This window comes from Pristiophorus japonicus, chromosome 18 (genome assembly GCF_044704955.1).
Source record: "Pristiophorus japonicus isolate sPriJap1 chromosome 18, sPriJap1.hap1, whole genome shotgun sequence".
Lineage (NCBI taxonomy): Eukaryota > Metazoa > Chordata > Chondrichthyes > Pristiophoridae > Pristiophorus > Pristiophorus japonicus.
In genome coordinates, this window is record NC_091994.1 from 29588348 (window position 1) to 29611145 (window position 22798).

A 22798-nucleotide genomic window follows, 5' to 3' on the forward strand; every position below is an offset into this window, starting at 1 on the left:
GAGCACAGGAACCTACAATCTGCCCGAAAAAGATTGCAATGGCGTAGAATTCTGTTCTTTCCAAAAATGAATCAAGGACAGCTCAATTAACCATATTCCTTTTCACTTGCAGCAAACTTTCTACAGTTAACATCGACAGTGCTCAGTACAACAGAGACAGCAAATTCATCACCAACACAATCATCTTCCATAGTGAGCACTACTGTGACATTAGCCACAATGGAAACAAGTAAGACAAATCAATTATACAACACATTGTGGGACAACAGTTTGCAGTGCTCTCTGTTTTACAATGTGGAATCCACGAGAGCTCCATTAACCATCTTCTTTTTTATTTGCAGCAACCTTTCCACAGTCAACATCTACAGTGCTATCATTGAAAAAAGAGACAGTAAATTCATCACCAACTCAATCATCTTCCACATTGAGCACTACTGCGACATTAGCCACAATGGAAACAAGTAAGACAAAACAATTGTACAACATTTTGTGGGACAACAGTTTGCAGTACTCTCTTTTAATTTATTGTTTGTTTAACAATGTGGAGTTTCATGTAAGAGAGCATGTTGAAATTCTGTGTCTTGAATCAAGAAACTGTATTTGTTACATCCTTGCACAGTATGGATTGCAGAATTCATGTGCTTAAATAATTTTGTTCTTTCAAAAGGGGCATCCATTGCAGCCACATCAACTAAACCTGGTTCATCAGTAATAACATCTGCACAGTCAACACCTTCATCTGGCAGTACAGTGCAGGCAACAAATTCCATATCAACAAGACCAAGCTCAGCCACACAATCATCTTCACCACGAAGCACGACATTGACATCAGTTACCAGTGAAACAGGTAGGATGGAAACCATTGCAGCACTTTGTCGAACACTATTTGTCAATGCAAGGCTTTAACAAATTTTGAAAAGTGGAAAAGTAAAGTTCACAAAGAATGATATTACTCTTTTATCAAAAGGTGCGACAAGTATATCAGCATCAACTCCATTCACATCATCTCCAGAAACAACTCCACATTCATCAGTGTCATCCATTGGTACAAGAGAGACAACAAATTCCCCAACAACACAATCACTTCCACTGACAAGCAATACTGGGACATTATTCACAACTGAATCAAGTAAGACAAAGTCAATGATGCAATACATGGTGTACAATATGACATTCACGGCCAGAAAAAGATTTATTTTTTTGCTATCTGAAGGTGGATCCAGTACAGTGCGATCATCTGCTATTGAGTCATCTCCATCATCTCCACTATCAACATTGTCATCTTCTGGTACAGCAGTCACAACAAATTCTATATCAACACCACCAATTTCACCATCTGAATCATATTCCCTGACAAGCACGTTCGTGTCACCTGTTACAACCGAAACAGGTACGATGGAAATTATGACCCCACACTTTGTGAAACTTTACAAGTCAGGTTTTTTTCATTAAGAATTTGTGAAATGTTGGTTTAGAAGGCAAAATTCCCCAATCCCATGCTCCAAGCAGTTAGACGTCTTGAAGGAATCGTTGGGCACAGAGCGGGCTGAAGTCATGTAACCCTGAAGGTCTAGGTCACGGTCTCTTCAAGCACTGATTTTCAAGTGGTAGCACAGGATCATACAATCTGCCCTATAAAGATTGCAAAGGGGTAGAATTCTGTTCTTTCCAAAATGGAATCAAGGAAGCTCAATTAACCATCTACCTTTTCATTTGCAGCAACCTTTCCACAGTTAACATCTACAGTGCTCAGTACAACAGAGACAGCAAAGTCATTACCAACACAATCATCTTCCTCAGTTAGCACAACTGTGACATCATCCACAATGGAAACAAGTAAGACAAATCAATTATAAAATACTTTGTGGGACAACAATTTGCAGTGCTCTCTTTTAATTTGTTGTTTGTTTTACGATGTGGAGTTTCATGTAAGAGAGCAAGTTGAAATTCTGTGTCTTGAAACAAGAACCTGTATTTGTTACATCCTTGCACAATATGGATTGTAGAATTCATGTGCTGAAATGATTCTGTTCTTTGAAAAGGTGCATCCACTGCAGACACTTCAACTAAACCTGGGTCATCAGTAATAACATCTGCACAGGCAAAACATTCATCTGCCACTACAGTGCAGGCAACAAATTCCATATCAACAAGACCAAGCTCAGCCACACAATCATCTTCACCAGGAAGTACAACACTGACATCAGTTATCACTGAAACAGGTAGGATGGAAACCACTGCAGCACTTTGTCGAACACTATTTGTCACTGCAAGACTTTAAGAATTTCTAACAAATGGATTGAAAAGTTCACAAAGACTGATAATACTCTTTTATCACAAGGTGCGTCAAGTATATCAGCATCAACTCCATTCACATCATCTCCAGAAACAACTCCACATTCATCAGTGTCATCCATTGGTACAAGAGAGACAACAAATTCCCCACCAACACAATCAACTCAACTGACAAGAAGTACTGGGACATTATTCACAACTGAAACAAGTAAGACAAAGTCAATGATGCAATAGATGATGTACAATATGACATTCAGGCAAAAACAATTATTCATTTTTTTGCTTTCTAAAGGTGAACCCAGTACAGTGCGATCATCTGCCTTTGAGTCATCTCTACAGTCAACATTGTCATCTTCTGGTACAGCAGTCACAACAAATTCTATACCAACACCACCAATTTCACCATCAGAATCATCTTCCCCGACAAGCACGAGAGTGTCACTTGCTACAACTGAAACAGGTACGATGGAACTTATGTCACCGCACTTTGTGAAACTTTACAAGTAAGGTTTTTGAGTTAAGAATTTGTGAAATGTTGGATTCGAAAGCAACATTCCCCAATCCCATGCTGCAAGCAGTTAGACGTCTTGACGGAAACACAGGGCACAGAGAGGGCTGAAGTCCTGTAATCCAGAACATCTAGGCCACAGTCTCTTTTTTCAGTGATAGCACAAAATCACACAATCTGCCCTATGAATATTGCATAGGGGTAGAATTCTGTTCTTTCCAAAATGGAATCCACGAGAGCTCCATTAACCATCTTCTTTTTTCTTTGCAGCAACCTTTCCACAGTCAACATCTACAGTGCTATCATTGAAAAAAGAGACAGTAAATTCATCACCAACTCAATCATCTTCCACAGTGAGCACTACTGCGACATTAGCCACAATGGAAACAAGTAAGACAAAACAATTGTACAACATTTTGTGGGACAACAGTTTGCAGTACTCTCTTTTAATTTATTGTTTGTTTTACAATGTGGAGTTTCATGTAAGAGAGCATGTTGAAATTCTGTGTCTTGAATCAAGAAACTGTATTTGTTACATCCTTGCACAGTATGGATTGTAGAATTCATGTGCTTAAATGATTTTGTTCTTTCAAAAGGTGCATCCATTGCAGCCACATCAACTAAACCTGGTTCATCAGTAATAACATCTGCACAGTCAACACCTTCATCTGGCAGTACAGTGCAGACAACAAATTCCATATCAACAAGACCAAGCTCAGCCACACAATCATCTTCACCACGAAGCACGACATTGACATCAGTTACCAGTGAAACAGGTAGGATGGAAACCATTGCAGCACTTTGTCGAACACTATTTGTCAATGCAAGGCTTTAACAAATTTCGAAAAGTGGAAAAGTAAAGTTCACAAAGAATGATATTACTCTTTTATCAAAAGGTGCGACAAGTATATCAGCATCAACTCCATTCACATCATCTCCAGAAACAACTCCACATTCATCAGTGTCATCCATTGGTACAAGAGAGACAACAAATTCCCCAACAACACAATCACCTCCACTGACAAGCAATACTGGGACATTATTCACAACTGAATCAAGTAAGACAAAGTCAATGATGCAATACATGGTGTACAATATGACATTCACGGCCAGAAAAAGATTTATTTTTTTGCTTTCTGAAGGTGGATCCAGTACAGTGCGATCATCTGCTATTGAGTCATCTCCATCATCTCCACTATCAACATTGTCATCTTCTGGTACAGCAGTCACAACAAATTCTATATCAACACCACCAATTTCACCATCTGAATTATATTCCCTGACAAGCACGTTAGTGTCACTTGTTGCAACCGAAACAGGTACGATGAAAATTATGACCCCACACTTTGTGAAACTTTACAAGTCAGGTTTTTTTCATTAAGAATTTGTGAAATGTTGGTTTAGAAGGCAAAATTCCCCAATCCCATGCTCCAAGCAGTTAGACGTCTTGAAGGAATCGTTGGGCACAGAGTGGGCTGAAGTCATGTAACCCTGAAGGTCTAGGTCACGGTCTCTTCAAGCACTGATTTTCAAGTGGTAGCACAGGATCATACAATCTGCCCTATAAAGATTGCAAAGGGGTAGAATTCTGTTCTTTCCAAAATGGAATCGAGGAAGCTCAATTAACCATCTTCCTTTTCATTTGCAGCAACCTTTCCACAGTTAACATCTACAGTGCTCAGTACAACAGAGACAGCAAAGTCATCACCAACACAATCATCTTCCTCAGTGAGCACTACTGTGACATCATCCACAATGGAAACAAGTAAGACAAATCAAATATACAATACTTTGTGGGACAACAATTTGCAGTGCTCTCTTTTAATTCGCTGTTTGTTTTACGATGTGGAGTTTCATGTAAGAGAGCAAGTTGAAATTCTGTGTCTTGAAACAAGAACCTGTATTTGTTACATCCTTGCACAATATGGATTGTAGAATTCATGTGCTGAAATGATTCTGTTCTTTGAAAAGGTGCATCCACTGCAGACACTTCAACTAAACCTGGGTCATCAGTAATAACATCTGCACAGGCAAAACATTCATCTGCCACTACAGTGCAGGCAACAATTTCCATATCAACAAGACCAAGCTCAGCCACACAATCATCTTCACCAGGAAGTACAACACTGACATCAGTTATCACTGAAACAGGTAGGATGGAAACCACTGCAGCACTTTGTCGAACACTATTTGTCACTGCAAGACTTTAAGAATTTCTAACAAATGGATTGAAAAGTTCACAAAGACTGATAATACTCTTTTATCACAAGGTGCATCAAGTATATCAGCATCAACTCCATTCACATCATCTCCAGAAACAACTCCACATTCATCAGTGTCATCCATTGGTACAAGAGAGACAACAAATTCCCCACCAACACAATCAACTCAACTGACAAGAAGTACTGGGACATTATTCACAACTGAAACAAGTAAGACAAAGTCAATGATGCAATAGATGATGCACAATATGACATTCAGGCAAAAAAAATTATTCATTTTTTTGCTTTCTAAAGGTGAACCCAGTACAGTGCGATCATCTGCCTTTGAGTCATCTCTACTGTCAACATTGTCATCTTCTGGTACAGCAGTCACAACAAATTCTATACCAACACCACCAATTTCACCATCAGAATCATCTTCCCCGACAAGCACGACAGTGTCACTTGCTACAACTGAAACAGGTACGATGGAACTTATGTCACCGTACTTTGTGAAACTTTACAAGTAAGGTTTTTGAGTTAAGAATTTGTGAAATGTTGGATTCGAAGGCAACATTCCCCAATCCCATGCTCCAAGCAGTTAGACGTCTTGACGGAAGCGCAGGGCACAGAGAGGGCTGAAGTCCTGTAATCCAGAACATCTAGGCCACAGTCTCTTTTTTCAGTGATAGCACAAAATCACACAATCTGCCCTATGAATATTGCATAGGGGTAGAATTCTGTTCTTTCCAAAATGGAATCCACGAGAGCTTCATTAACCATCTTCTTTTTTATTTGCAGCAACCTTTCCACAGTCAACATCTACAGTGCTATCATTGAAAAAAGAGACAGTAAATTCATCACCAACTCAATCATCTTCCACAGCGAGCACTACTGCGACATTAGCCACAATGGAAACAAGTAAGACAAAACAATTGTACAACATTTTGTGGGACAACAGTTTGCAGTACTCTCTTTTAATTTATTGTTTGTTTTACAATGTGGAGTTTCATGTAAGAGAGCATGTTGAAATTCTGTGTCTTGAATCAAGAAACTGTATTTGTTACATCCTTGCACAGTATGGATTGTAGAACTCATGTGCTTAAATGATTTTGTTCTTTCAAAAGGTGCATCCATTGCAGCCACATCAACTAAACCTGATTCATCAGTAATAACATCTGCACAGTCAACACCTTCATCTGGCAGTACAGTGCAGACAACAAATTCCATATCAACAAGACCAAGCTCAGCCACACAATCATCTTCACCACGAAGCACGACATTGACATCAGTTACCAGTGAAACAGGTAGGATGGAAACCATTGCAGCACTTTGTCGAACACTATTTGTCAATGCAAGGCTTTAACAAATTTCGAAAAGTGGAAAAGAAAAGTTCACAAAGAATGATATTACTCTTTTATCAAAAGGTGCGACAAGTATATCAGCATCAACTCCATTCACATCATCTCCAGAAACAACTCCACATTCATCAGTGTCATCCATTGGTACAAGAGAGACAACAAATTCCCCAACAACACAATCACCTCCACTGACAAGCAATACTGGGACATTATTCACAACTGAATCAAGTAAGACAAAGTCAATGATGCAATACATGGTGTACAATATGACATTCACGGCCAGAAAAAGATTTATTTTTTTGCTTTCTGAAGGTGGATCCAGTACAGTGCGATCATCTGCTATTGAGTCATCTCCATCATCTCCACTATCAACATTGTCATCTTCTGGTACAGCAGTCACAACAAATTCTATATCAACACCACCAATTTCACCATCTGAATCATATTCCCTGACAAGCACGTTCGTGTCACCTGTTACAAGCGAAACAGGTACGATGGAAATTATGACCCCACACTTTGTGAAACTTTACAAGTCAGGTTTTTTTCATTAAGAATTTGTGAAATGTTGGTTTAGAAGGCAAAATTCCCCAATCCCATGCTCCAAGCAGTTAGACGTCTTGAAGGAATCGTTGGGCACAGAGCGGGCTGAAGTCATGTAACCCTGAAGGTCTAGGTCACGGTCTCTTCAAGCACTGATTTTCAAGTGGTAGCACAGGATCATACAATCTGCCCTATAAAGATTGCAAAGAATTCTGTTCTTTCCAAAATGGAATCAAGGAAGCTCAATTAACCATCTTCCTTTTCATTTGCAGCAACCTTTCCACAGTTAACATCTACAGTGCTCAGTACAACAGAGACAGCAAAGTCATCACCAACACAATCATCTTCCTCAGTGAGCACTACTGTGACATCATCCACAATGGAAACAAGTAAGACAAATCAATTATACAATACTTTGTGGGACAACAATTTGCAGTGCTCTCTTTTAATTCGTTGTTTGTTTTACGATGTGGAGTTTCATGTAAGAGAGCAAGTTGAAATTCTGTGTCTTGAAACAAGAACCTGTATTTGTTACATCCTTGCACAATATGGATTGTAGAATTCATGTGCTGAAATGATTTTGTTCTTTGAAAAGGTGCATCCACTGCAGACACTTCAACTAAACCTGGGTCATCAGTAATAACATCTGCACAGGCAAAACATTCATCTGCCACTACAGTGCAGGCAACAAATTCCATATCAACAAGACCAAGCTCAGCCACACAATCATCTTCACCAGGAAGTACAACACTGACATCAGTTATCACTGAAACAGGTAGGATGGAAACCACTGCAGCACTTTGTCGAACACTATTTGTCACTGCAAGACTTTAAGAATTTCTGACAAATGGATTGAAAAGTTCACAAAGACTGATAATACTCTTTTATCACAAGGTGCATCAAGTATATCAGCATCAACTCCATTCACATCATCTCCAGAAACAACTCCACATTCATCAGTGTCATCCATTGGTACAAGAGAGACAACAAATTCCCCACCAACACAATCAACTCAACTGACAAGAAGTACTGGGACATTATTCACAACTGAAACAAGTAAGACAAAGTCAATGATGCAATAGATGATGTACAATATGACATTCAGGCAAAAAAAATTATTCATTTTTTTGCTTTCGAAAGGTGAACCCAGTACAGTGCGATCATCTGCCTTTGAGTCATCTCTACTGTCAACATTGTCATCTTCTGGTACAGCAGTCACAACAAATTCTATACCAACACCACCAATTTCACCATCAGAATCATCTTCCCCGACAAGCACGACAGTGTCACTTGCTACAACTGAAACAGGTACGATGGAACTTATGTCACCGTACTTTGTGAAACTTTACAAGTAAGGTTTTTGAGTTAAGAATTTGTGAAATGTTGGATTCGAAGGCAACATTCCCCAATCCCATGCTCCAAGCAGTTAGACGTCTTGACGGAAGCGCAGGGCACAGAGAGGGCTGAAGTCCTGTAATCCAGAACATCTAGGCCACAGTCTCTTTTTTCAGTGATAGCACAAAATCACACAATCTGCCCTATGAATATTGCATAGGGGTAGAATTCTGTTCTTTCCAAAATGGAATCCACGAGAGCTCCATTAACCATCTTCTTTTTTATTTGCAGCAACCTTTCCACAGTCAACATCTACAGTGCTATCATTGAAAAAAGAGACAGTAAATTCATCACCAACTCAATCATCTTCCACAGCGAGCACTACTGCGACATTAGCCACAATGGAAACAAGTAAGACAAAACAATTGCACAACATTTTGTGGGACAACAGTTTGCAGTACTCTCTTTTAATTTATTGTTTGTTTTACAATGTGGAGTTTCATGTAAGAGAGCATGTTGAAATTCTGTGTCTTGAAACAAGAACCTGTATTTGTTACATCCTTGCACAATATGGATTGTAGAATTCATGTGCTGAAATGATTCTGTTCTTTGAAAAGGTGCATCCACTGCAGACACTTCAACTAAACCTGGGTCATCAGTAATAACATCTGCACAGGCAAAACATTCATCTGCCACTACAGTGCAGGCAACAAATTCCATATCAACAAGACCAAGCTCAGCCACACAATCATCTTCACCAGGAAGTACAACACTGACATCAGTTATCACTGAAACAGGTAGGATGGAAACCACTGCAGCACTTTGTCGAACACTATTTGTCACTGCAAGACTTTAAGAATTTCTAACAAATGGATTGAAAAGTTCACAAAGACTGATAATACTCTTTTATCACAAGGTGCGTCAAGTATATCAGCATCAACTCCATTCACATCATCTCCAGAAACAACTCCACATTCATCAGTGTCATCCATTGGTACAAGAGAGACAACAAATTCCCCACCAACACAATCAACTCTACTGACAAGAAATACTGGGACATTATTCACAACTGAAACAAGTAAGACAAAGTCAATGATGCAATAGATGATGTACAATATGACATTCAGGCAAAAAAAATTATTCATTTTTTTGCTTTCGAAAGGTGAACCCAGTACAGTGCGATCATCTGCCTTTGAATCATCTCTACTGTCAACATTGTCATCTTCTGGTACAGCAGTCACAACAAATTCTATACCAACACCACCAATTTCACCATCAGAATCAACTTCCCCGACAAGCACGACAGTGTCACTTGCTACAACTGAAACAGGTACGATGGAACTTATGTCACCGCACTTTGTGAAACTTTACAAGTAAGGTTTTTGAGTTAAGAATTTGTGAAATGTTGGATTCGAAAGCAACATTCCCCAATCCCATGCTCCAAGCAGTTAGACGTCTTGACGGAAGCGCAGGGCACAGAGAGGGCTGAAGTCCTGTAATCCAGAACATCTAGGCCACAGTCTCTTTTTTCAGTGATAGCACAAAATCACACAATCTGCCCTATGAATATTGCATAGGGGTAGAATTCTGTTCTTTCCAAAATGGAATCCACGAGAGCTCCATTAACCATCTTCTTTTTTATTTGCAGCAACCTTTCCACAGTCAACATCTACAGTGCTATCATTGAAAAAAGTGACAGTAAATTCATCACCAACTCAATCATCTTCCACAGTGAGCACTACTGCGACATTAGCCACAATGGAAACAAGTAAGACAAAACAATTGTACAACATTTTGTGGGACAACAGTTTGCAGTACTCTCTTTTAATTTATTGTTTGTTTCACAATGTGGAGTTTCATGTAAGAGAGCAGTATGAAATTCAGTGTCTTGAATCACGAAACTGTATTTGTTACATCCTTGCACAGTATGGATTGTAGAATTCATGTGCTTAAATGATTTTGTTCTTTCAAAAGGTGCATCCATTGCAGCCACATCAACTAAACCTGGTTCATCAGTAATAACATCTGCACAGTCAACACCTTCATCTGGCAGTACAGTGCAGACAACAAATTCCATATCAACAAGACCAAGCTCAGCCACACAATCATCTTCAACACGAAGCACGACATTGACATCAGTTACCAGTGAAACAGGTAGGATGGAAACCATTGCAGCACTTTGTCGAACACTATTTGTCAATGCAAGGCTTTAACAAATTTCGAAAAGTGGAAAAGAAAAGTTCACAAAGAATGATATTACTCTTTTATCAAAAGGTGCGACAAGTATATCAGCATCAACTCCATTCACATCATCTCCAGAAACAACTCCACATTCATCAGTGTCATCCATTGGTACAAGAGAGACAACAAATTCCCCAACAACACAATCACCTCCACTGACAAGCAATACTGGGACATTATTCACAACTGAATCAAGTAAGACAAAGTCAATGATGCAATACATGGTGTACAATATGACATTCACGGCCAGAAAAATATTTATTTTTTTGCTTTCTGAAGGTGGATCCAGTACAGTGCGATCATCTGCTATTGAGTCATCTCCATCATCTCCACTATCAACATTGTCATCTTCTGGTACAGCAGTCACAACAAATTCTATATCAACACCACCAATTTCACCATCTGAATCATATTCCCTGACAAGCACGTTAGTGTCACTTGTTACAACCGAAACAGGTACGATGAAAATTATGACCCCACACTTTGTGAAACTTTACAAGTCAGGTTTTTTTCGTTAAGAATTTGTGAAATGTTGGTTTAGAAGGCAAAATTCCCCAATCCCATGCTCCAAGCAGTTAGACGTCTTGAAGGAATCGTTGGGCACAGAGCGGGCTGAAGTCATGTAACCCTGAAGGTCTAGGTCACGGTCTCTTCAAGCACTGATTTTCAAGTGGTAGCACAGGATCATACAATCTGCCCTATAAAGATTGCAAAGGGGTAGAATTCTGTTCTTTCCAAAATGGAATCAAGGAAGCTCAATTAACCATCTTCCTTTTCATTTGCAGCAACCTTTCCACAGTTAACATCTACAGTGCTCAGTACAACAGAGACAGCAAAGTCATCACCAATACAATCATCTTCCTCAGTGAGCACTACTGTGACATCATCCACAATGGAAGCAAGTAAGACAAATCAATTATACAATACTTTGTGGGACAACAATTTGCAGTGCTCTCTTTTAATTCGTTGTTTGTTTTACGATGTGGAGGTTCATGAAAGAGAGCAAGTTGAAATTCTGTGTCTTGAAACAAGAACCTGTATTTGTTACATCCTTGCACAATATGGATTGTAGAATTCATGTGCTGAAATGATTCTGTTCTTTGAAAAGGTGCATCCACTGCAGACACTTCAACTAAACCTGGGTCATCAGTAATAACATCTGCACAGGCAAAACATTCATCTGCCACTACAGTGCAGGCAACAAATTCCATATCAACAAGACCAAGCTCAGCCACACAATCATCTTCACCAGGAAGTACAACACTGACATCAGTTATCACTGAAACAGGTAGGATGGAAACCACTGCAGCACTTTGTCGAACACTATTTGTCACTGCAAGACTTTAAGAATTTCTAACAAATGGATTGAAAAGTTCACAAAGACTGATAATACTCTTTTATCACAAGGTGCGTCAAGTATATCAGCATCAACTCCATTCACATCATCTCCAGAAACAACTCCACATTCATCAGTGTCATCCATTGGTACAAGAGAGACAACAAATTCCCCACCAACACAATCAACTCAACTGACAAGAAGTACTGGGACATTATTCACAACTGAAACAAGTAAGACAAAATCAATGATGCAATAGATGATGTATAATATGACATTCAGGCAAAAAAAATTATTCATTTTTTTGCTTTCTAAAGGTGAACCCAGTACAGTGCGATCATCTGCCTTTGAGTCATCTCTACTGTCAACATTGTCATCTTCTGGTACAGGAGTCACAACAAATTCTATACCAACACCACCAATTTCACCATCAGAATCATCATCCCCGACAAGCACGACAGTGTCACTTGCTACAACTGAAACAGGTACGATGGAACTTATGTCACCGTACTTTGTGAAACTTTACAAGTAAGGTTTTTGAGTTAAGAATTTGTGAAATGTTGGATTCGAAGGCAACATTCCCCAATCCCATGCTCCAAGCAGTTAGACGTCTTGACGGAAGCGCAGGGCACAGAGAGGGCTGAAGTCCTGTAATCCAGAACATCTAGGCCACAGTCTCTTTTTTCAGTGATAGCACAAAATCACACAATCTGCCCTATGAATATTGCATAGGGGTAGAATTCTGTTCTTTCCAAAATGGAATCCACGAGAGCTCCATTAACCATCTTCTTTTTTATTTGCAGCAACCTTTCCACAGTCAACATCTACAGTGCTATCATTGAAAAAAGAGACAGTAAATTCATCACCAACTCAATCATCTTCCACAGCGAGCACTACTGCGACATTAGCCACAATGGAAACAAGTAAGACAAAACAATTGTACAACATTTTGTGGGACAACAGTTTGCAGTACTCTCTTTTAATTTATTGTTTGTTTCACAATGTGGAGTTTCATGTAAGAGAGCATGTTGAAATTCTGTGTCTTGAATCAAGAAACTGTATTTGTTACATCCTTGCACAATATGGATTGTAGAATTCATGTGCTTAAATGATTTTGTTCTTTCAAAAGGTGCATCCATTGCAGCCACATCAACTAAACCTGGTTCATCAGTAATAACATCTGCACAGTCAACACCTTCATCTGGCAGTACAGTGCAGGCAACAAATTCCATATCAACAAGACCAAGCTCAGCCACACAATCATCTTCACCACGAAGCACGACATTGACATCAGTTACCACTGAAACAGGTAGGATGGAAACCATTGCAGCACTTTGTCGAACACTATTTGTCAATGCAAGGCTTTAACAAATTTCGAAAAGTGGAAAAGTAAAGTTCACAAAGAATGATATTACTCTTTTATCAAAAGGTGCAACAAGTATATCAGCATCAACTCCATTCACATCATCTCCAGAAACAACTCCACATTCATCAGTGTCATCCATTGGTACAAGAGAGACAACAAATTCCCCAACAACACAATCACCTCCACTGACAAGCAATACTGGGACATTATTCACAACTGAATCAAGTAAGACAAAGTCAATGATGCAATACATGGTGTACAATATGACATTCACGGCCAGAAAAAGATTTATTTTTTTGCTTTCTGAAGGTGGATCCAGTACAGTGCGATCATCTGCTATTGAGTCATCTCCATCATCTCCACTATCAACATTGTCATCTTCTGGTACAGCAGTCACAACAAATTCTATATCAACACCACCAATTTCACCATCTGAATTATATTCCCTGACAAGCACGTTCGTGTCACCTGTTACAACCGAAACAGGTACGATGGAAATTATGACCCCACACTTTGTGAAACTTTACAAGTAAGGTTTTTTTCGTTAAGAATTTGTGAAATGTTGGTTTAGAAGGCAAAATTCCCCAATCCCATGCTCCAAGCAGTTAGACGTCTTGAAGGAATCGTTGGGCACAGAGCGGGCTGAAGTCATGTAACCCTGAAGGTCTAGGTCACGGTCTCTTCAAGCACTGATTTTCAAGTGGTAGCACAGGATCATACAATCTGCCCTATAAAGATTGCAAAGGGTTAGAATTCTGTTCTTTCCAAAATGGAATCAAGGAAGCTCAATTAACCATCTTCCTTTTCATTTGCAGCAACCTTTCCACAGTTAACATCTACAGTGCTCAGTACAACAGAGACAGCAAAGTCATCACCAACACAATCATCTTCCTCAGTGAGCACAACTGTGACATCATCCACAATGGAAACAAGTAAGACAAATCAATTATACAATACTTTGTGGGACAATAATTTGCAGTGCTCTCTTTTAATTCGTTGTTTGTTTTACGATGTGGAGTTTCATGTAAGAGAGCAAGTTGAAATTCTGTGTCTTGAAACAAGAACCTGTATTTGTTACATCCTTGCACAATATGGATTGTAGAATTCATGTGCTGAAATGATTCTGTTCTTTGAAAAGGTGCATCCACTGCAGACACTTCAACTAAACCTGGGTCATCAGTAATAACATCTGCACAGGCAAAACATTCATCTGCCACTACAGTGCAGGCAACAAATTCCATATCAACAAGACCAAGCTCAGCCACACAATCATCTTCACCAGGAAGTACAACACTGACATCAGTTATCACTGAAACAGGTAGGATGGAAACCACTGCAGCACTTTGTCGAACACTATTTGTCACTGCAAGACTTTAAGAATTTCTGACAAATGGATTGAAAAGTTCACAAAGACTGATAATACTCTTTTATCACAAGGTGTGTCAAGTATATCAGCATCAACTCCATTCACATCACCTCCTGAAACAACTCCACATTCATCAGTGTCATCCATTGGTACAAGGGAGACAACAAATTCCCCACCAACACAATCAACTCAACTGACGAGAAGTACTGGGACATTATTCACAACTGAAACAAGTAAGACAAAGTCAATGATGCAATAGATGATGTACAATATGACATTCAGGCAAAAAAAATTATTCATTTTTTTGCTTTCGAAAGGTGAACCCAGTACAGTGCGATCATCTGCCTTTGAGTCATCTCTACTGTCAACATTGTCATCTTCTGGTACAGCAGTCACAACAAATTCTATACCAACACCACCAATTTCACCATCAGAATCATCTTCCCCGACAAGCACGACAGTGTCACTTGCTACAACTGAAACAGGTACGATGGAACTTATGTCACCGCACTTTGTGAAACTTTACAAGTAAGGTTTTTGAGTTAAGAATTTGTGAAATGTTGGATTCGAAGGCAACATTCCCCAATCCCATGCTCCAAGCAGTTAGACGTCTTGACGGAAGCGCAGGGCACAGAGAGGGCTGAAGTCCTGTAATCCAGAACATCTAGGCCACAGTCTCTTTTTTCAGTGATAGCACAAAATCACACAATCTGCCCTATGAATATTGCATAGGGGTAGAATTCTGTTCTTTCCAAAATGGAATCCACGAGAGCTCCATTAACCATCTTCTTTTTTATTTGCAGCAACCTTTCCACAGTCAACATCTACAGTGCTATCATTGAAAAAAGAGACAGTAAATTCATCACCAACTCAATCATCTTCCACAGCGAGCACTACTGCGACATTAGCCACAATGGAAACAAGTAAGACAAAACAATTGTACAACATTTTGTGGGACAACAGTTTGCAGTACTCTCTTTTAATTTACTGTTTGTTTTACAATGTGGAGTTTCATGTAAGAGAGCATGTTGAAATTCTGTGTCTTGAATCAAGAAACTGTATTTGTTACATCCTTGCACAGTATGGATTGCAGAATTCATGTGCTTAAATGATTTTGTTCTTTCAAAAGGGGCATCCATTGCAGCCACATCAACTAAACCTGGTTCATCAGTAATAACATCTGCACAGTCAACACCTTCATCTGGCAGTACAGTGCAGGCAACAAATTCCATATCAACAAGACCAAGCTCAGCCACACAATCATCTTCACCACGAAGCACGACATTGACATCAGTTACCAGTGAAACAGGTAGGATGGAAACCATTGCAGCACTTTGTCGAACACTATTTGTCAATGCAAGGCTTTAACAAATTTCGAAAAGTGGAAAAGAAAAGTTCACAAAGAATGATATTAATCTTTTATCAAAAGGTGCGACAAGTATATCAGCATCAACTCCATTCACATCATCTCCAGAAACAACTCCACATTCATCAGTGTCATCCATTGGTACAAGAGAGACAACAAATTCCCCAACAACACAATCACCTCCACTGACAAGCAATACTGGGACATTATTCACAACTGAATCAAGTAAGACAAAGTCAATGATGCAATACATGGTGTACAATATGACATTCACGGCCAGAAAAAGATTTATTTTTTTGCTTTCTGAAGGTGGATCCAGTACAGTGCGATCATCTGCTATTGAGTCATCTCCATCATCTCCACTATCAACATTGTCATCTTCTGGTACAGCAGTCACAACAAATTCTATATCAACACCACCAATTTCACCATCTGAATCATATTCCCTGACAAGCACGTTCGTGTCACTTGTTACAACCGAAACAGATACGATGAAAATTATGACCCCACACTTTGTGAAACTTTACAAGTCAGGTTTTTTTCGTTAAGAATTTGTGAAATGTTGGTTTAGAAGGCAAAATTCCCCAATCCCATGCTCCAAGCAGTTAGACGTCTTGAAGGAATCGTTGGGCACAGAGCGGGCTGAAGTCATGTAACCCTGAAGGTCTAGGTCACGGTCTCTTCAAGCACTGATTTTCAAGTGGTAGCACAGGATCATACAATCTGCCCTATAAAGATTGCAAAGAATTCTGTTCTTTCCAAAATGGAATCAAGGAAGCTCAATTAACCATCTTCCTTTTCATTTGCAGCAACCTTTCCACAGTTAACATCTACAGTGCTCAGTACAACAGAGACAGCAAAATCATCACCAACACAATCATCTTCCTCAGTGAGCACTACTGTGACATCATCCACAATGGAAACAAGTAAGACAAATCAATTATACAATACTTTGTGGGACAACAATTTGCAGTGCTCTCTTTTAATTCGTTGTTTGTTTTACGATGTGGAGTTTCATGTAAGAGAGCAAGTTGAAATTCTGTGTCTTGAAACAAGAACCTGTATTTGTTACATCCTTGCACAATATGGATTGTAGAATTCATGTGCTGAAATGATTCTGTTCTTTGAAAAGGTGCATCCACTGCAGACACTTCAACTAAACCTGGGTCATCAGTAATAACATCTGCACAGGCAAAACATTCATCTGCCACTACAGTGCAGGCAACAAATTCCATATCAACAAGACCAAGCTCAGCCACACAATCATCTTCACCAGGAAGTACAACACTGACATCAGTTATCACTGAAACAGGTAGGATGGAAACCACTGCAGCACTTTGTCGAACACTATTTGTCACTGCAAGACTTTAAGAATTTCTAACAAATGGATTGAAAAGTTCACAAAGACTGATAATATTCTTTTATCACAAGGTGCGTCAAGTATATCAGCATCAACTCCATTCACATCATCTCCAGAAACAACTCCACATTCATCAGTGTCATCCATTGGTACAAGAGAGACAACAAATTCCCCACCAACACAATCAACTCAACTGACGAGAAGTATTGGGACATTATTCACAACTGAAACAAGTAAGACAAAGTCAATGATGCAATAGATGATGTACAATATGACATTCAGGCAAAAAAAATTATTCATTTTTTTGCTTTCTAAAGGTGAACCCAGTACAGTGCGATCATCTGCCTTTGAGTCATCTCTACTGTCAACATTGTCATCTTCTGGTACAGCAGTCACAACAAATTCTATACCAACACCACCAATTTCACCATCAGAATCATCTTCCCCGACAAGCACGACAGTGTCACTTGCTACAACTGAAACAGGTACGATGGAACTTATGTCACCGCACTTTGTGAAACTTTACAAGTAAGGTTTTTGAGTTAAGAATTTGTGAAATGTTGGATTCGAAGGCAACATTCCCCAATCCCATGCTCCAAGCAGTTAGACGTCTTGACGGAAGCGCAGGGCACAGAGAGGGCTGAAGTCCTGTAATCCAGAACATCTAGGCCACAGTCTCTTTTTTCAGTGATAGCACAAAATCACACAATCTGCCCTATGAATATTGCATAGGGGTAGAATTCTGTTCTTTCCAAAATGGAATCCACGAGAGCTCCATTAACCATCTTCTTTTTTATTTGCAGCAACCTTTCCACAGTCAACATCTACAGTGCTATCATTGAAAAAAGAGACAGTAAATTCATCACCAACTCAATCATCTTCCACAGTGAGCACTACTGCGACATTAGCCACAATGGAAACAAGTAAGACAAAACAATTGTACAACATTTTGTGGGACAACAGTTTGCAGTACTCTCTTTTAATTTATTGTTTGTTTCAAATTGTGGAGTTTCATGTAAGAGAGCATGTTGAAATTCTGTGTCTTGAATCAAGAAACTGTATTTGTTACATCCTTGCACAGTATGGATTGTAGAATTCATGTGCTTAAATGATTTTGTTCTTTCAAAAGGTGCATCCATTGCAGCCACATCAACTAAACCTGGTTCATCAGTAATAACATCTGCACAGTCAACACCTTCATCTGGCAGTACAGTGCAGGCAACAAATTCCATATCAACAAGACCAAGCTCAGCCACACAATCATCTTCACCACGAAGCACGACATTGACATCAGTTACCAGTGAAACAGGTAGGATGGAAACCATTGCAGCACTTTGTCGAACACTATTTGTCAATGCAAGGCTTTAACAAATTTCGAAAAGTGGAAAAGTAAAGTTCACAAAGAATGATATTACTCTTTTATCAAAAGGTGCAACAAGTATATCAGCATCAACTCCATTCACATCATCTCCAGAAACAGCTCCACATTCATCAGTGTCATCCATTGGTACAAGAGAGACAACAAATTCCCCAACAACACAATCATCTCCACTGACAAGCAATACTGGGACATTATTCACAACTGAATCAAGTAAGACAAAGTCAATGATGCAATACATGGTGTACAATATGACATTCACGGCCAGAAAAAGATTTATTGTTTTGCTTTCTGAAGGTGGATCCAGTACAGTGCGATCATCTGCTATTGAGTCATCTCCATCATCTCCACTATCAACATTGTCATCTTCTGGTACAGCAGTCACAACAAATTCTATATCAACACCACCAATTTCACCATCTGAATTATATTCCCTGACAAGCACGTTCGTGTCACCTGTTACAACCGAAACAGGTACGATGGAAATTATGACCCCACACTTTGTGAAACTTTACAAGTCAGGTTTTTTTCGTTAAGAATTTGTGAAATGTTGGTTTAGAAGGCAAAATTCCCCAATCCCATGCTCCAAGCAGTTAGACGTCTTGAAGGAATCGTTGGGCACAGAGCGGGCTGAAGTCATGTAACCCTGAAGGTCTAGGTCACGGTCTCTTCAAGCACTGATTTTCAAGTGGTAGCACAGGATCATACAATCTGCCCTATAAAGATTGCAAAGGGTTAGAATTCTGTTCTTTCCAAAATGGAATCAAGGAAGCTCAATTAACCATCTTCCTTTTCATTTGCAGCAACCTTTCCACAGTTAACATCTACAGTGCTCAGTACAACAGAGACAGCAAAGTCATCACCAACACAATCATCTTCCTCAGTGAGCACAACTGTGACATCATCCACAATGGAAACAAGTAAGACAAATCAATTATACAATACTTTGTGGGACAATAATTTGCAGTGCTCTCTTTTAATTCGTTGTTTATTTTACGATGTGGAGTTTCATGTAAGAGAGCAAGTTGAAATTCTGTGTCTTGAAACAAGAACCTGTATTTGTTACATCCTTGCACAATATGGATTGTAGAATTCATGTGCTGAAATGATTCTGTTCTTTGAAAAGGTGCATCCACTGCAGACACTTCAACTAAACCTGGGTCATCAGTAATAACATCTGCACAGGCAAAACATTCATCTGCCACTACAGTGCAGGCAACAAATTCCATATCAACAAGACCAAGCTCAGCCACACAATCATCTTCACCAGGAAGTACAACACTGACATCAGTTATCACTGAAACAGGTAGGATGGAAACCACTGCAGCACTTTGTCGAACACTATTTGTCACTGCAAGACTTTAAGAATTTCTGACAAATGGATTGAAAAGTTCACAAAGACTGATAATACTCTTTTATCACAAGGTGCGTCAAGTATATCAGCATCAACTCCATTCACATCACCTCCTGAAACAACTCCACATTCATCAGTGTCATCCATTGGTACAAGAGAGACAACAAATTCCCCACCAACACAATCAACTCAACTGACGAGAAGTACTGGGACATTATTCACAACTGAAACAAGTAAGACAAAGTCAATGATGCAATAGATGATGTACAATATGACATTCAGGCAAAAAAAATTATTCATTTTTTTGCTTTCTAAAGGTGAACCCAGTACAGTGCGATCATCTGCCTTTGAGTCATCTCTACTGTCAACATTGTCATCTTCTGGTACAGCAGTCACAACAAATTCTATACCAACACCACCAATTTCACCATCAGAATCATCTTCCCCGACAAGCACGACAGTGTCACTTGCTACAACTGAAACAGGTACGATGGAACTTATGTCACCGCACTTTATGAAACTTTACAAGTAAGGTTTTTGAGTTAAGAATTTGTGAAATGTTGGATTCGAAGGCAACATTCCCCAATCCCATGCTCCAAGCAGTTAGACGTCTTGACGGAAGCGCAGGGCACAGAGAGGGCTGAAGTCCTGTAATCCAGAACATCTAGGCCACAGTCTCTTTTTTCAGTGATAGCACAAAATCACACAATCTGCCCTATGAATATTGCATAGGGGTAGAATTCTGTTCTTTCCAAAATGGAATCCACGAGAGCTCCATTAACCATCTTCTTTTTTATTTGCAGCAACCTTTCCACAGTCAACATCTACAGTGCTATCATTGAAAAAAGAGACAGTAAATTCATCACCAACTCAATCATCTTCCACAGTGAGCACTACTGCGACATTAGCCACAATGGAAACAAGTAAGACAAAACAATTGTACAACATTTTGTGGGACAACAGTTTGCAGTACTCTCTTTTAATTTATTGTTTGTTTTACAATGTGGAGTTTCATGTAAGAGAGCATGTTGAAATTCTGTGTCTTGAATCAAGAAACTGTATTTGTTACATCCTTGCACAGTATGGATTGTAGAATTCATGTGCTTAAATGATTTTGTTCTTTCAAAAGGTGCATCCATTGCAGCCACATCAACTAAACCTGGTTCATCAGTAATAACATCTGCACAGTCAACACCTTCATCTGGCAGTACAGTGCAGGCAACAAATTCCATATCAACAAGACCAAGCTCAGCCACACAATCATCTTCACCACGAAGCACGACATTGACATCAGTTACCAGTGAAACAGGTAGGATGGAAACCATTGCAGCACTTTGTCGAACACTATTTGTCAATGCAAGGCTTTAACAAATTTCGAAAAGTGGAAAAGAAAAGTTCACAAAGAATGATATTAATCTTTTATCAAAAGGTGCGACAAGTATATCAGCATCAACTCCATTCACATCATCTCCAGAAACAACTCCACATTCATCAGTGTCATCCATTGGTACAAGAGAGACAACAAATTCCCCAACAACACAATCACCTCCACTGACAAGCAATACTGGGACATTATTCACAACTGAATCAAGTAAGACAAAGTCAATGATGCAATACATGGTGTACAATATGACATTCACGGCCAGAAAAAGATTTATTTTTTTGCTTTCTGAAGGTGGATCCAGTACAGTGCGATCATCTGCTATTGAGTCATCTCCATCATCTCCACTATCAACATTGTCATCTTCTGGTACAGCAGTCACAACAAATTCTATATCAACACCACCAATTTCACCATCTGAATCATATTCCCTGACAAGCACGTTCGTGTCACTTGTTACAACCGAAACAGATACGATGAAAATTATGACCCCACACTTTGTGAAACTTTACAAGTCAGGTTTTTTTCGTTAAGAATTTGTGAAATGTTGGTTTAGAAGGCAAAATTCCCCAATCCCATGCTCCAAGCAGTTAGACGTCTTGAAGGAATCGTTGGGCACAGAGCGGGCTGAAGTCATGTAACCCTGAAGGTCTAGGTCACGGTCTCTTCAAGCACTGATTTTCAAGTGGTAGCACAGGATCATACAATCTGCCCTATAAAGATTGCAAAGAATTCTGTTCTTTCCAAAATGGAATCAAGGAAGCTCAATTAACCATCTTCCTTTTCATTTGCAGCAACCTTTCCACAGTTAACATCTACAGTGCTCAGTACAACAGAGACAGCAAAATCATCACCAACACAATCATCTTCCTCAGTGAGCACTACTGTGACATCATCCACAATGGAAACAAGTAAGACAAATCAATTATACAATACTTTGTGGGACAACAATTTGCAGTGCTCTCTTTTAATTCGTTGTTTGTTTTACGATGTGGAGTTTCATGTAAGAGAGCAAGTTGAAATTCTGTGTCTTGAAACAAGAACCTGTATTTGTTACATCCTTGCACAATATGGATTGTAGAATTCATGTGCTGAAATGATTCTGTTCTTTGAAAAGGTGCATCCACTGCAGACACTTCAACTAAACCTGGGTCATCAGTAATAACATCTGCACAGGCAAAACATTCATCTGCCACTACAGTGCAGGCAACAAATTCCATATCAACAAGACCAAGCTCAGCCACACAATCATCTTCACCAGGAAGTACAACACTGACATCAGTTATCACTGAAACAGGTAGGATGGAAACCACTGCAGCACTTTGTCGAACACTATTTGTCACTGCAAGACTTTAAGAATTTCTGACAAATGGATTGAAAAGTTCACAAAGACTGATAATATTCTTTTAT

At 39.3% G+C, this 22798-nt stretch overlaps 1 protein-coding gene across 1 annotated transcript in view; it reads left to right on the forward strand.

Moving 5' to 3' along the window:
* The first annotated feature begins 219 nt into the window (after positions 1 to 219).
* LOC139229008 (mucin-3B-like) overlaps positions 220 to 22798 on the forward strand; it is a 102660-nt gene continuing 80081 nt past the window's right edge. Inside the window, exons 1-67 of the mRNA XM_070860672.1 lie at positions 220 to 229; positions 342 to 461; positions 668 to 847; positions 968 to 1129; positions 1214 to 1390; positions 1720 to 1836; positions 2043 to 2222; positions 2342 to 2503; positions 2588 to 2755; positions 3074 to 3193; positions 3400 to 3579; positions 3700 to 3861; positions 3946 to 4122; positions 4452 to 4568; positions 4775 to 4954; positions 5074 to 5235; positions 5320 to 5487; positions 5806 to 5925; positions 6132 to 6311; positions 6432 to 6593; positions 6678 to 6854; positions 7178 to 7294; positions 7501 to 7680; positions 7800 to 7961; positions 8046 to 8213; positions 8532 to 8651; positions 8858 to 9037; positions 9157 to 9318; positions 9403 to 9570; positions 9889 to 10008; positions 10215 to 10394; positions 10515 to 10676; positions 10776 to 10937; positions 11267 to 11383; positions 11590 to 11769; positions 11889 to 12050; positions 12135 to 12302; positions 12621 to 12740; positions 12947 to 13126; positions 13247 to 13408; positions 13493 to 13669; positions 13999 to 14115; positions 14322 to 14501; positions 14621 to 14782; positions 14867 to 15034; positions 15353 to 15472; positions 15679 to 15858; positions 15979 to 16140; positions 16225 to 16449; positions 16725 to 16841; positions 17048 to 17227; positions 17347 to 17508; positions 17593 to 17760; positions 18079 to 18198; positions 18405 to 18584; positions 18705 to 18866; positions 18951 to 19127; positions 19457 to 19573; positions 19780 to 19959; positions 20079 to 20240; positions 20325 to 20492; positions 20811 to 20930; positions 21137 to 21316; positions 21437 to 21598; positions 21683 to 21907; positions 22183 to 22299; positions 22506 to 22685. Coding sequence (XP_070716773.1) covers positions 220 to 229; positions 342 to 461; positions 668 to 847; positions 968 to 1129; positions 1214 to 1390; positions 1720 to 1836; positions 2043 to 2222; positions 2342 to 2503; positions 2588 to 2755; positions 3074 to 3193; positions 3400 to 3579; positions 3700 to 3861; positions 3946 to 4122; positions 4452 to 4568; positions 4775 to 4954; positions 5074 to 5235; positions 5320 to 5487; positions 5806 to 5925; positions 6132 to 6311; positions 6432 to 6593; positions 6678 to 6854; positions 7178 to 7294; positions 7501 to 7680; positions 7800 to 7961; positions 8046 to 8213; positions 8532 to 8651; positions 8858 to 9037; positions 9157 to 9318; positions 9403 to 9570; positions 9889 to 10008; positions 10215 to 10394; positions 10515 to 10676; positions 10776 to 10937; positions 11267 to 11383; positions 11590 to 11769; positions 11889 to 12050; positions 12135 to 12302; positions 12621 to 12740; positions 12947 to 13126; positions 13247 to 13408; positions 13493 to 13669; positions 13999 to 14115; positions 14322 to 14501; positions 14621 to 14782; positions 14867 to 15034; positions 15353 to 15472; positions 15679 to 15858; positions 15979 to 16140; positions 16225 to 16449; positions 16725 to 16841; positions 17048 to 17227; positions 17347 to 17508; positions 17593 to 17760; positions 18079 to 18198; positions 18405 to 18584; positions 18705 to 18866; positions 18951 to 19127; positions 19457 to 19573; positions 19780 to 19959; positions 20079 to 20240; positions 20325 to 20492; positions 20811 to 20930; positions 21137 to 21316; positions 21437 to 21598; positions 21683 to 21907; positions 22183 to 22299; positions 22506 to 22685 — 10519 coding nt within the window. The remainder of the gene's footprint in view (positions 230 to 341; positions 462 to 667; positions 848 to 967; positions 1130 to 1213; positions 1391 to 1719; positions 1837 to 2042; positions 2223 to 2341; positions 2504 to 2587; positions 2756 to 3073; positions 3194 to 3399; positions 3580 to 3699; positions 3862 to 3945; positions 4123 to 4451; positions 4569 to 4774; positions 4955 to 5073; positions 5236 to 5319; positions 5488 to 5805; positions 5926 to 6131; positions 6312 to 6431; positions 6594 to 6677; positions 6855 to 7177; positions 7295 to 7500; positions 7681 to 7799; positions 7962 to 8045; positions 8214 to 8531; positions 8652 to 8857; positions 9038 to 9156; positions 9319 to 9402; positions 9571 to 9888; positions 10009 to 10214; positions 10395 to 10514; positions 10677 to 10775; positions 10938 to 11266; positions 11384 to 11589; positions 11770 to 11888; positions 12051 to 12134; positions 12303 to 12620; positions 12741 to 12946; positions 13127 to 13246; positions 13409 to 13492; positions 13670 to 13998; positions 14116 to 14321; positions 14502 to 14620; positions 14783 to 14866; positions 15035 to 15352; positions 15473 to 15678; positions 15859 to 15978; positions 16141 to 16224; positions 16450 to 16724; positions 16842 to 17047; positions 17228 to 17346; positions 17509 to 17592; positions 17761 to 18078; positions 18199 to 18404; positions 18585 to 18704; positions 18867 to 18950; positions 19128 to 19456; positions 19574 to 19779; positions 19960 to 20078; positions 20241 to 20324; positions 20493 to 20810; positions 20931 to 21136; positions 21317 to 21436; positions 21599 to 21682; positions 21908 to 22182; positions 22300 to 22505; positions 22686 to 22798) is intronic.